At 37.9% G+C, this 14,104-nt stretch overlaps 1 protein-coding gene across 8 annotated transcripts; it reads left to right on the top strand.

The window, feature by feature from the left end:
- The first annotated feature begins 8,073 nt into the window (after positions 1-8,073).
- LOC115753504 (jasmonoyl--L-amino acid synthetase JAR4-like) lies at positions 8,074-13,973 on the top strand. Of its 8 annotated transcripts, none has more exons than XM_030692130.2 (6): positions 8,075-8,330; positions 8,643-8,746; positions 9,444-9,753; positions 9,839-9,940; positions 10,261-11,084; positions 13,335-13,973. In XM_030692130.2, the coding sequence occupies exons 3-6, from the start codon at positions 9,461-9,463 to the stop codon at positions 13,871-13,873; spliced, it is 1,758 nt and encodes a 585-aa protein (XP_030547990.1). In that variant the 5' UTR covers positions 8,075-8,330; positions 8,643-8,746; positions 9,444-9,460; the 3' UTR covers positions 13,874-13,973. The 8 variants fall into 8 exon arrangements, with proteins under 8 accessions (XP_048132668.1, XP_030547990.1, XP_030547988.1 ...); XM_030692128.2 differs by having other exon boundaries at positions 8,075-8,341; XM_048276710.1 differs by having other exon boundaries at positions 8,075-8,454.
- Positions 13,974-14,104: the final 131 nt, after the last annotated feature.

The following is a 14,104-nucleotide window of genomic DNA, read 5'->3' as shown; positions in this document are numbered from 1 at the left end:
TTAGCTTATTTTTAAATCTATTTTTAATTTTTTTAAATTTTTTTTAAGTTTAGAAGTCCACGTGCACTTAATTATTTTAAAAAAATGCCACTTAATATTAAAAATTTAATTATAAATGCCATGCAAGAAAGAGTCCAAGTCCGAACCCGTCAACATATCCAGTTGGACTCATTTCTACTCAAAAGCTCAAGCTAATTGAGTTATGAGCAAACTAAAATATATTAACTTCTATGCACCACATCAATTTTTTGACATGGGATTTCTTCAACACAACTCACTCATTCATTCACCCTAACAATATCGTGTCGTGCTAACACCCAACACATTTAACAATCGTGTTGCATCCTCCAACCGACTTTGTTAGGCGCGTCGTTTTCGCATCGAGGAAGTTCAAACTTATCGATTCATTAAAACGTGGTACATTCGGGTTAGTATTGTTCCTTCTTTATTAAAAAAAAAAAAAACTCCACACGTGATTTTAGTATTGCTTTTTTCTTTTTTTGGCCGGGGGGGATTGATTTTACTCAAGTTATGAACGACATAGGACCCATCGCAGTCTCGAATACTCGATTTTTCAACGCATGAATTCCTTACGCAAGTCCAATCTATCAGAAATTCGTCATTGTACGCATACAGAAATCAAACGCAACCTAGAATCAGAGCATGCTGAAGAAAAGAAGAGAGGCAACCGGGTCGTTTGGTGCGTGCTAATCAAAGAGATTTTATTCATGCGCGCCTCGTGCCACGCTATCTTATAGCCCCCCGGGATCAAGATCAAGACTTCTTCAATTAGTAAATGCAGCAGTTGTTGTTCGTACTCTCCTTTAAAGTCCACGCACGGTGCCACCAAAAAGTTGGTAGATCTACTCATGATTGTAGGCGCTGAAGCTTTCACATTTGGACGGCTGAATTGCTCGGCCGATCTCTAGGTCCGAACCATGATTGCATGAAGAAAACTTGAATGGTACTGTCCTACCCTTGCTCAGACACAAACAGTAGAAATGCTAACACCCAACAAGTGTGCTAAAAAGACCTTTCCCATCGTCTTTGCCTCTACTGTTCTGGTTTTCTGCGATCAAAACCCACCGCAAGTAATGTCGAGATCATTGTCCGAAGTTATAAACTTATTATACGGTGATCAATTCATGTTAATTGTGAAAATTTAGTTCTAAACGTTTTGATAATTTGTCAATTTAGTCATTCTAGCCAAATTTGACTGGAAATTACTGATATGAACTCCTACAGTCTTCGACCCCAAAAAAAAAAAAAAACCCTACACTCGTACATGATATGACCAACACAAACGTGAATATTTTTTACAATTTCTTTAATTTTTTTCCGATTTGTGTTTTATATTTTTTTTATCTTCCTTTTTTTAACTGCCGGCCATGGGTGAGAGTCGTAGCTCTTGCTAGCCCTTAATAGTTACTAAAGAAAAGAAACGAAAAAAAATCAAATTAAATAGAGTAATTCATAAAAAATCACATAGAAATTATAAAAATTGCCCCATGTTAGCGGCGAACATGTCACGTAGGATTGTCGGCGTCCATATTATCGATCTCCGATCAAAATTGATTGGAAGGACTATATTGGCAAATAGTCAAAAGGTTTAGGATAAAATTGGCACAAATGAAAGGCTCGGGCGAGAATTGGCCGTAGTACAACAGTTTTACGATTTTTTGGACAATTTTTCCTGATTAGTGCCCCCATTGCAACTCGAGAAATTATAGCCGGCGGGTCTTGTTTAAGATCAGTCCCCATCTTGCGCTTGTTAAAACGTACTTATTGAGGAAATATTCGACTTTTAAAGCATTGAAATATCACGAAGACAATCGGTACACACAAATTAATTGCAATATTCCTCCGTTTAGTTGCTTAATAATTGCCCCACGGGGCCCTTTTTCTTTGAAGTTTACCAGTTCAAAACTTACTTTTACGATAAGGACTTGATTTAAATGGATAAGGACCAAAAAGTGCTATATCCACTTTCCAAGATAAAATAGAGAAAGAAGAAGTGGGGTTGTTTATGAACTCAAGTCCTATCACCCCAACTGAAGATCAAATTGACTTGATTTGGGATGGGTTTGTCAAACGAAAAGGCCGCTAATTAACCTTCGTACCCACGGTCCGGATCGTTTATGATCCAAACAAAAGAAAATGCTTTCGGCTGAGGCATATCAGTATCTATGATCATTTATTTTTCTTTTTACTTGAAATTGAGTTTATCGAAATAAAAAAAAAAAAAAACTTCCGAACATGGTGAAAATTGCTGTGACATGTCAAATCGAGGTTTAATTGCAAAATTGTTCTCGCTTTTCTTTTCCTATTTGAGAAATTCGAAGTGAGAGCAAGTCGTCGAGGGAAAAATCTCTCTTATTTTAGGCTATGTTCATTTTTCGCCATTTTAAAAATTAATTCTTTAATATGATTGTTTGAATTAATTAGTCAATGAATTTTTTTTTTTCATTATCGACAACAATATATTCCCGAACATTTTCGGGGGCGATAAAAATATTTTGCTCTCAATAATTTTAGTAAGCGATAGATGCTACAATATTTAGTGAAATATCATCCATTCTCTGCAAAGCGGAACGCATCATAAATTGTCTGATTCTGGTTAACAATTAAAAGGATGAGGTTCTTTTTCCTTAACTATTGTTGTTATTATTATTCTTTCCAAAGTATCCTAGGTAGCCGAATTGCTAGGTCCACTTGTTGCTGCAATCCGAAATGAAGTAGACTCCCACCTTCCAAAGTAAGGGAGTCATTGGAATGTTGTGATTCAAGTGGCACGAACTTAGTATAATGCTCGGGAAAGAGAGTCCACTGTCGTACCACCACTACTTTGTTGATGGAAACGAGTCATTCCTTTGGTGTTTGCTGATGTTTCTTCCCACACACTCACTCAACCCAACAATTCCTTTTCATCTTCTAATTTGTTGGGATAATCATATCATAGTCTAGATAAATTATCATGCATTATACATATGCAATATAATATTTTCCAGTCTCATCAATGGTAGGCGTGCATAAAAAATTTCACATAAAATAACTGTCACGCTCATTTGGATACGAAATATGGCGCTTTTTTTTTTTTTTTTTAACGTGTAAATGTATCCAAACGTTTTCTTTGAGTAGATAACCCAATTAAATAGTTTTGCGCCTTCCCTCTCGGATGTCTCGAGTGGCCTCAATGTTTAGTCGGACACAAGTAAGAGTGAATTGCACGTAATGCACGCACGATTAGGGTTTATCGCAGAAAAAGCAGATGACCACCTATCACTCATCTTCCAAGTGGTTTTAACAACAACAAAAGATCCACGTTGTAATAAGCAGCAACTTAACTTTGATCACCAATTAAGTTTACCCACTTACTTTATGAGAGAGTCATGGACATCGATCATCTCATTAGATCGACTTCTCTTCTATTTACTCAGGTCATATGTAACTAGGGTTATGAATCTCACCGCTTCATTTGGGAAGAAATATTCATTACATGAATATAAAAAGCATATAAGACTCGTTGTCGGGCGACAACTTCGACACTCTTGATCAAAGATTGACTAGTCTCATCTATGCTCCAAAAAATGGCAGCTAAGAGTTCCTTCAAAGTATATCTCTAGAGTATGTCTAAAATATCTCAAAAACTCCGGTTTTTTTTAGAAAAATATTCTTCAATTTGCAAGGTGAAATACGAGTACGACAATAACAACAGTCGAGGCTTATTGCCATTTAGTGAAGCTTTCTCTAAACCGGGAAAAGCATATGTCGGTTTAAAATGGTGTAAGATTAATTGGTCAAGGGATGCGATTTAAGATAAATATTTTATCCATATTGTAGCGATGGATATTTGGAAACGATGGTCAATTATGCAGTTAAAGAATATGGGCGACTGGGGCCTGGGACGAGCAAAGGCAATTTCGTGACTTGCATAGAATATTTGCTACACCATAGTACCTTCTTTATAGGCCAGTATAGACTTAGGTAGCATTTTGTTTTCTAGAAATAGACTACAGTACCTTATATGTTTCGTGAAAACGTTCAATCCCAGGAATATTTTGTGGGCCAAGAGGTATCATGCGAGGATTTAGATGGAAAATTTATCCTTTTGTAGGGTTTGTTCTTGCTAGGTTGGACCAACCTCTATATATCTTGTAATTTTATGAAGACCATACTGCTTCTATTGTATTATTGTGTGCGGTAATATCAATTGTAGCGTCCATAATAGGAAACATATAGACAAGCATATCACCGATCGATCGGTGCTTAAGTTTAGTGTTATTTTGGAATAAGAAGCGGTCATTAATGATATTATATAGTTAAAAAAGTGTGAGACATGCATTTCGATTGGTCATATCGGTCCGCAACCATAAATATAGATTTTTGGATTGGAGAGCCTAAGGTCATAGATATCTTTTTGGCTTTGGATTTTAAGGGCATGCAAAAACACGTGCTTTTTTTTTATTTATTATTTTGGTTATAAAACCTCACTAGCATGTGGTGCATGTTTTGCTGAAAACCTTCATTGGCATGTGATCTGGGTTTTGGGGATGGAGATGGAGAGTGACCCACACAATTGTAGGTTCGTGTGTGCTGTCATTATACCTTCTTTCTCTTTAGAGAGGTAAAATTCTATTTCCGTTCTTGAAGAAATATACGAATATTTTTATTTTTCATATTGATAGATTTCGATTCATATTGGCGAGTGTCAAAAATCTATCGGTCAAAAACACGATCAGTGACTTTTAGTCCAGATCACTTGTTCGTCTCATTATTGGGGAGATATAAAGATGGGCATCATTCGCATTCAAACTTAAATCATTACCTTAAAATAAACATCGACGATGCCCAACGATCAGGAGATTGGCTGGAGAGGATTTTCTCCTGCCGTGAATGGAGAGGAGCACAACCTTTAAAAGATATATGCCGTACATTATTCGAAAGGCGACAAGAAGAAGAGGGGAAAAGAAAGAGAGAGATTAGACACGCGCGATGACGAAAGAAATTGGTGGCGAGATTAAAAAAGTTGATGTAGATACCAAACATGGCTGTGGATGGCTCCATTGCAGAAGATGCAAACACCCAGAAAAAGCTCCCAACTTCTCCGAATAGCACTACAGATTCTTGTAATGGCAGATCTTCATGCTGGATTTAGATGCTGCCCACCCAATTCCAGTAAAGCACACACAGGGAAAAAGCGACAAACATGAAGGACGATAGAGAGGTGGGATCACTGATAAGGCTATTTGCCTCTGGCTCGTGTCATTCTCAAATGAAGGAAAGCTCCCGAATTGGGAAGAAAAATAATGGTGAACAACATTGTCGCCCATCCTATCATTATCGCATTTTCCATCTTGGTATACATTATTAACCATGCCCCCCTTTCGTTCTACTATTCATAAAGATCCTCCCGATCTTCGTGGGGAAAATTGATTTGACCTAATTTCAAGGTTGTCCACATTGGAGACTCCAACAACTTGGTACGATCATTAAGAGTGAGTGAATAATTGCACCCTTCACATTGAGTTCTGGATTTCTAAATATTGCAAATGGTGTTTATGACAGAACCAATGACGTCGATACAATCAAATTCAAAGAAGAGAGGGAGATCATTTCATGTGATCATATTGAAAGAGTAATGAGATTTAAATCTCTAGTCTTTCATTGTATTTGGGAAAGAAGTATATGAATGCACGAGAGACATTGCCCATCATGGTTTTGCTTTCTTGGGTCACCGCTCGAGCGTGCGACTAAATTTTCCAGTGGTGCAAGATTAAATGCAAGAAAAGTTATTTACAATAAAGGCGTGTTTGTTTGAGTGAAAGCAATTTTTGAGAATTAATTTTTTGCACTTTCATTGGTTTGATTTGCTGAAAATGATTGATCAACAGAAAATCATTTAGCTATAAAAAAAAAATATGCGTGTTTAAAATCAAGAAAATGAATTTCATAACTTAAAAAGGTGAAAATATTTTTCTTTATTATGACCCTAAACAATGCTATGGAGTTAAGAAAATCAATGTATCAATTTCTATGGAATTAAACTACTCTACTATTAACCCATTTCAGTGGACATGCTATTTGTTTACATTCCTTGATTTGTAATGGGATTCGATGCAAACTTTGACGGGGATCGAATGGCTACTCATGTGCCTCTATTTAACTTTTCAAGGCTCGCCTCATGGCATTCTAGTTGAGATAGATAAATCAAACAAGTGCGGCGTCCCCTACAAGGTCGATAAGAATTTTAAAAGCTGGGCATATAAAAAGGGAAAATGGATTTGATTGGGGGGAGGGGGGACCTCCTATAATTGTCCTTTACAATTGGTAAGACAAATATGTGGGTGATCCACTCACCAAAAAAAACCAAAAAAAAATTGCATGTATTCCAAGCATGCTCACGCATGATTTTTCCCCATATTGATGTATGAGGTCATATCTTGAGCTCCTCACTTCAATGCAGTTCTTACCATAGTAGAAAACAAGATAATTGTCGTTTTAATAGCTTCAAAACAAAATTCTTCAAGTTTGTTGATGCAACGTGAGAAGGGACCTGCTTATCCCTGTCCCCTTCGTGGGTTGTAAAAAAAAACACCAATGAAAAAATTGCATTTATTTTGTTTTGTCAGCAGCAGTTACATTAATTTGAATTTGGCTCTGTAGATGTGCTTTCTTTTGTCAGCAACAGTTACATTAATCTGAGTTTGGTTCTGCGGATGCGCGGCCAAATAATTCCAAAGTTTGTTACTTTACTTTTTAAAGATGCATTTTATTTTGTTTTGTCAGCAGCAGTTACAGTAATTTGAGTTTGGTTCTGCGGATGCGCGGCCAAATAATTCCAAAGTTTGTTACTTTACTTTTCAAAGATGCATTTAATTTTGTTTTGTGAGCAACAATTACATTAATTTGAGTCAATTTTGCCGACGCGCGGCCAAGTAATTTCAAAATTTGTTACTTTGCTTTTCAAAGATGCATTTAATTTTTTTTTTGTCTGCAATAATTACATTAATTTGAGTCGGCGCTGCTTATGCACACCCAAATCATTTCAAAGTTTGTTACTTTACTTTTCAAAGATGCATTTTATTTTCTTTTGTTTGGGCAAATACATCCATTTGAGTTAATTGTGCTGATGCGCGCCCATCCCGAAATTTGTGATTTTACTGTTTGTTTCTTAACAAATGATTCCCAAATTATTATTCTAAAAATAATCGTTTACATCGCTTGCAATTATTAGTTCATAAAAAAACATCTTACTTATAGACAACAAAATTTATGTCCAAAACATTTTCATTGGTGATGAATATATTCATCGTTTATTCATTTTCGTGAGCAGTACAATAAATTATTTTTCGGAAAATATTTTTCAATCAATCATTTTTTGAGAAATAAACGCATCCTTGATCACTTATTTATTTGACTTCGACTAAATGTTATGACCTTAAGTAATTTTATTTCCTTCTCTCAACCACTAGACACAATGCGTATGCAGAGCAAGAAAATTGGATAGTCACTAAATAAAATGGATGAAGTGGGCGACTGTTATGCTAATTACGTTTTATGTCACAAAAAATAAATAACAATTACTAAAAATTATTGTGGGGTCTGTTCTTTTAGAAATTTGTGGCTCACAATATAACCATTTGCATTCGCTCATCTTTCATGATTCGCCATGTACTAAATGTATGATTTGTATAGGCCCACATTCGAATTGATATTACGATCTCGGGAGTAATTTTAAACAACAAGTATAAAAGTTTTGCTTATTCTTCCTCGAAGCAAATGAATAATGCTACAAATATATAAAAAAAAATTGACTATGGAAATTAAATGGATAGGCAATATAAATGTACATATGTTTATATGTGGTTTGGGAGGGGGGGAAGGTGAGACAGTTAGTCAAGTCTGATGAGATAATGTTCAAAGTGGGTAAAAGAATGCAGAGAGTGAGTTGAAGGGTGCAGGCAGTTTGCTATTGGCTGATTTTCCGCTTCATATGGTGGCAGCGCCAGCCGAACGAATCTCTCTCTCTCTCCTGCTCGACATGGAGACCAACAAACAAACATACACGACACGAGAAACGAACGATTGCAACAACATGATCTCTTTTTCTCTCTCTTGGGTAAATAATGCAGAAGAAGACAAAAGAGTGGCACAGGGGTCGGAGTTGGAGTTGGAGTCGGTGATGTATTCTGCAGACCTCGGCCTTGTTGTCCCCTGTTTTACCTCGTCTGCATCGAGATTGACAGACCCAAGTCAGCCCCTCCCTCTCTCTCCTCCCCCCAATAAAAACACACTCGCTTCGACAGCAATTAGCTCCTCTCAGAGTTCTGGTTCCTTCCGGGTACTCTCCCTCTCCCTCTCCCTCTCCCTCTTCCTTTGCATTCACCCATTGCTTATGTTCTTGAGTTCATCTTCCATCTCTGCTGCTAGTTCCTTCTGTCTCTCTGTGTATGTGTTTGTGCTGGTGTCTCTTGTTCACCTTGATTCTTTCCCTTTTCTTTTCTGTTTATCCAAAGTTCCCTGTTTGTAATCTCGGGTTGTCAATTCGAAACTAATATTTGCTTTCGGCTTGGGCTCACTGTACAGTTTGGATTATTCGCCAGCTCTATTGGTTGTTGATCTCTGTTTTTATTGCTTTTCAGCACCGCCCCAATTCACTGAAGCGCATGGAGGTGCAGCTTCCGCGAATATTCTGTTTGGTTGACTGAGTTGACCACTTTCGAACAGAGTGCCAAAAAAAAAAAAGGTTGGAATTCATACCACAATTCTTGCTTGTACCAAACTTGGGCTGAGGAACTGTTTCTTGTGGCATGCAAGTTTTTCATGCTTCATTAATCTCTGGGAAATTTTTTAGTTTTCGCTTCTTTGAGATTCACCCAATAAGTCAAGGTTTGCCTTTACTCTATGATTTCTCATGTTGATCATTGCATGAATATATTCTTCTGCTGGACTTAAAATTATGAAGTAAACCATGCATTTCTTTTCATTTTTTTTTTGTTTATTTAAGGTGACAGTTGAACTTGGAGATTTAATAGGCAATTTGAACCTGCTCTTATTAAGCTCCCTTTTCTGGGCTTGAGGAAGTCCCAGAAAGTCAATACGCCAGCTGTTTATTTATTTGGTCTTTCTTGGACACAAGCTCCCTCAGTGGATGTTCTATGATCATGCATGATGCCAAACGTTTGTTTCTATAAAGATTCAAAATTTTGTCTTCCACTGTTTCACCTTGACATTATTCACCATTTTTGACTTTCTATGTTGAAGAAATTCAGCTTGTTGAATGCCTAAGTAATCTATTTTTTCTTTTGCGTCTGAGTATGTACTACTTGGCCCTCTTAAGGTAATTGATTACGTTTAAGGGAATTACATCACGTCAGTATTTTCACTGTTCTGTTTATCTTTGGTGGTACTTATATTGACGTTCTTTTTCGCTTATGTTGCAGCTGAGGGGCTTTTGAAGATGTTGGACAGGATGGAGAGTATGAATTTTGACGTTGTTATAGATGAATTCGAGGCTATGACTACAGACGCCAAAAGGGTTCAAGAAGAGACCTTGAAGAAGATCTTGGAAGAGAATGCTGAGGCGGAGTACTTGCAGAATTTGGGGCTTAAGGGAAAAACTGATCTCGAGAGCTTCAAGACTCATGTTCCTCTGGTTACTCACAAGGAATTGGAGCCTTACATACAGAGGATTGCAGACGGTGATTCGTCCCCAATCCTCACCGGAAAACCCATAACCACGATATCATTAAGGTAATAGAGCTTCGACGATTCTATCACTATGAAACCATAATGAATGGATTTTGTAGCCATAATTGATTCTTGCATGACGTTGCAGTTCTGGTACCACTCAGGGAAGGCCGAAATATGTACCCTTCAATGATGAGCTTGTAGAGTCAACTATGCAAATATACAGAACCTCTTTTGCCTTTCGAAACAGGTACACAAGAAGACTTAGAAGAGCTCTTGCTAGTTTCAGGATTGTGTGACTATTTTTAAATCAGTTTCAGCATATATACATTAATTAACCTTTTTGTTTGTGATCTGCACAGTCCTTTTGATAGATAACTCAGGATAAATCTACATGAACCCCAAATACTGTATTTGATTTTGGGGGCAGAATTTATAATCTACATAACCCCATATTTCTAGGCAAAGATTTTGTGGAATTTTAGCACACTAAATATCATCTTGATCACTGTCTTAAATTTGTTATGGGTGCTGCAAAGTTTTATCTTGAAAGTCGATTATCCTGCACAGAGAGTACCGTATTGGGAGCGGAAAGGCTTTGCAGTTCATTTATAGCAGCAGGCAGTTTAAAACCAAAGGCGGCCTGGCGGCTGGTACTGCCACAACTAATGTCTTTCGAAGTGCACAGTTTAAAAGTACTATGAGGGCAATGCAGTCTCTTTGTTGCAGTCCAGATGAGGTGATTTTCGGTCCCGATTTCCACCAATCCTTATATTGCCATCTCTTGTGTGGGCTTATCTCCTGCAACGAAGTCCAGTTCGTGTCCTCCACATTTGCTCATAGCATCGTCCATGCATTTCGAACCTTCGAATCAGTTTGGCAGGAACTGTGTAGTGATATAAGGCATGGGGATCTAAATAGTCAAGTTACTGTCCCATCGATCCGAGCAGCTATGTCAAAATTGCTTAAGCCAGACCCTGAGTTGGCTGCTCTCATATACAGTAAATGCTCCAGGTTGGATAATTGGTATGGAGTAATTCGAGAGCTTTTTCCAAATGCCAAGTACATTTATGGGATCATGACTGGGTCAATGGAGCCGTATGTAAAGAAACTGAGGCACTACGCTGGGGATCTGCCTTTGTTAAGTGCAGATTATGGATCTTCTGAAGGATGGATTGGAGCTAACGTAAATCCTAAGTTGCCCCCGGAGTTGGCCTCTTTTGCCGTTCTTCCAAACATTGGCTACTTTGAATTTATCCCTCTCAGGGAGATGACTGAGATCTCAAGGCAAGACAAAGAATCATCGACTTTGCTATGTGTTGATCCAAAGCCAGTGGGTCTGACTGAAGTCAAGGCTGGTGAGGAGTATGAGATTATTGTCACCAATTTTGCAGGTATGTTTGTTAATTTAATGTCTAGGTTGTGTCCTCATAATGAGGACAAGTTTTCTTTATTGTCATATCTTTCAGTATCACATAAACACAACACATGGATGAAATTTTGTCTCCCAGGCCATGCATTTAAGTGTTCCACCGTATTTCTTCTCTGGCTTTCTAACTTAAAAAAAATGCAAACCTTTTTTCTGTTTTCAGAGGAAAACAAATGCTAATTTGTTGAGTATTCTGGTGTATGGAGGAAGATGTGTGAGGCTAACTTAGGGTGGTTAAATCCTGTGTGCTAATAGGAGTGAAACAAACCATTTGTTCTCACGGTTAATAAGACAAAACCAGCAAGCGTGATCTTTTCATTTTAGATCATTTGATTAGTGGGATTAGAATTTGCAATTTGAACATTGAGATCAGCCTTATTTCTTCATCTGATGCCATTTAGACGAATAGGCGGCATACGTAAGCGGTCCATTGTATTTGTTACAAGATAGATGGCCTTTTATTAGAAGATCCATGTGTATTCGGTCGTATTTTTGGTGTGTTCTGAGGTATTCTCATGGCACAACCTCAGAGATTCCTAGATCCTTTCACTTCTGTTTTATCCCAAAATTTATATCGGGAGAGAAAATCCAATGGCTCTTCCAATTCATGTGTTACTGTCGGCAGGTTTTTGTGGGTGTTCCTTTAATTGGCGTTGGGGTTGTCTGTTTCTCTGTGCTTGGCTGGCTCATCTTGTTTTATCCCTCACAAACAAAGTCCTCCATCTATCTTATTGCAAGTCCACATTCATTCATTGATATCGAAAAGATCCTTTTTGAGGTTGGACTTGGATGTTTTGTGAAATGTTTCCCTCATGCGGAGACTTCTTGTACCTTATATCGTCTCTGCTTATGATTGTTTGCCTTGACGGTAGGTTCTCTGGGTCACTCGTGAGGGGTGACTTGAGTGGAAGACTCTTTACCAGTGCCAAAAGAAGAATATATGCTGGCTTCCATTAAGGAAGGAGGAGACTTTTGCTGCACTAAGAAGAAAGTCAGTGGACTAGCTTCCACACAAGAGAGAAAGAGAAAGAGAGAAGAGAGGGGCTACGTCTTTTATTTTTTGTTTAGGATTTCGTTCCACCGATAAATTTCGATTTGTTGCATACTTTTTTTTTTTGGTCCAAGATTTGTTGCATACTTGAGCAGCAAGAAATTGTGCAACATAGAAATTTATTCCATCACCACTTCCGGGTTGGGTTAGCGGCCACTCTTTTTGCAGAAAAAGTAGAGCAGAATTTCACTTTAAGGTTATGCCCTAGAACTATTCATGCATCTACCACAGTACATGATCATTAATTGCTTCTGTAGAATAAAATTTTAAGAATTGATTGAAAAAACAATCAAAACACGACTGCTTCTTTGAGAAATGATGCAGAAGAATTTCTCGGTTGTTTTCTTACTCTAAAAGATTTATTTCAGTCCCCACCAGGACCGCATTCAAGGTCTAAGACGAAACAAAGGTTAGGTAAATGCCTTCTTTTTCTTATTTTATATCATTAAAGAGAAAAGTTTCTTTTTTTGGTCTAAAATTATGGAGATAAGCTCTATGATTAAATATAGAATAAGACCTGAGGTCGTTGCTTCTATAGATAGAATATATTTTGCCGGACCGTAATAAATCCACAATCCTCCAATTGGATATTTTTTTTTATTCTCTTAATTTGTTGCCTAGTGGAAATGCCAGTGTCTTGTGGCCAGTTTTAGAATCTCATTGTTGACCTTTTTGGCTTTATTTTATGTTAATTAACCTTTCTTAAGCTCCCGCACATGGCAACCTTGTCATACTTGTCCTCCTCGAACATTTTATCATTCTCCCATCCTGCTATTGTGATAAGATTCTGTATTTTAGTATCTACAAAAAAATAAGGCTCACTCTTACCATTTTCCCTTTTTCTCTTCGAGATTCAGGCGATTTTTAATGATTGTTGTCATTGTTATGTTTCTTTGATGGTTTGTTTGGATAACCATGTGATGCAAATTTTTTTAATTATACCATCTAGACTGCTGTAATCCGGTGTCTATTCCTACTTACATTGCCTTACCCAGCAACAAATTTGGCTATTGTTAGGAGAGTTATGCATTGGTACAAGCGATGTTGAGCTAAATAAGTTCTATACGAGACATTCTCTACTAGTTCTTTTTCCCATTTATTGTTTTTATCATCTCTGTTCTGGTTAGTTCCTTGAATGGTGATTTTCTGACTTTAATTTTGCAGGGCTGTATCGATACAGGCTAGGAGACGTGGTGAAGGTCATAGGATTTCACAACTCCACCCCTGAACTCCAATTTATCTGCCGAAGAAATCTCTTGCTTACCGTCAACATTGACAAGAACACCGAGAAAGACTTGCAGTTAGCTGTCGAAGCAGCAGCCAAGTTGCTGGTAAAAGAAACTCTCGAAGTCGTAGATTTCACCAGCCACGTGGATTTCTCCACGGACCCAGGTCATTACGTGATATTCTGGGAGATGAATGGTCAAGCCAGCGAGGAGATCTTGAGAGAATGCTGCAACTGTTTGGACCGCTCGTTCATCGATGCAGGGTACGTTGGCGCGCGCAAGGTGGGCGCGATAGGGGCCCTCGAACTCCGAGTTGTCCGGAGAGGTACTTTCCAGAAGATCCTGGACTACTACTTAGGATTAGGAGCCGCCGTTAGCCAATTCAAAACCCCGAGGTGTATAGGGCCTAACAACAGCATGGTCTTGCAGATATTGTGTGGCGAAGTCGCTAACAGTTACTTCAGTACGGCTTTCTGATTGGGAATGATTGATATTCAGGCTGTTTAAAGTTTGTGGTTTCAACTGTTTCTTAGGTAGAGAGATATTCGGCTCATGATGCAGAAAACATAGTTTGCTTGATTGGACCTGGTCAAATATACTGTCAATACTGAGATTTGGCTGCTGAACCTGTCACATAATAGCGTAGTACGAGACAAAGGCGGACAACAAACATGCCTGGACTTGCAAATAACGTAAACGTGACGGGAT

The sequence above is a fragment of the Rhodamnia argentea genome, chromosome 3 (genome assembly GCF_020921035.1).
Source record: "Rhodamnia argentea isolate NSW1041297 chromosome 3, ASM2092103v1, whole genome shotgun sequence".
Taxonomy (NCBI): Eukaryota; Viridiplantae; Streptophyta; class Magnoliopsida; order Myrtales; family Myrtaceae; genus Rhodamnia; species Rhodamnia argentea.
Note: the sequence above shows the minus strand (reverse complement) of the source record. Positions and strands in the feature narration are given on the sequence as shown.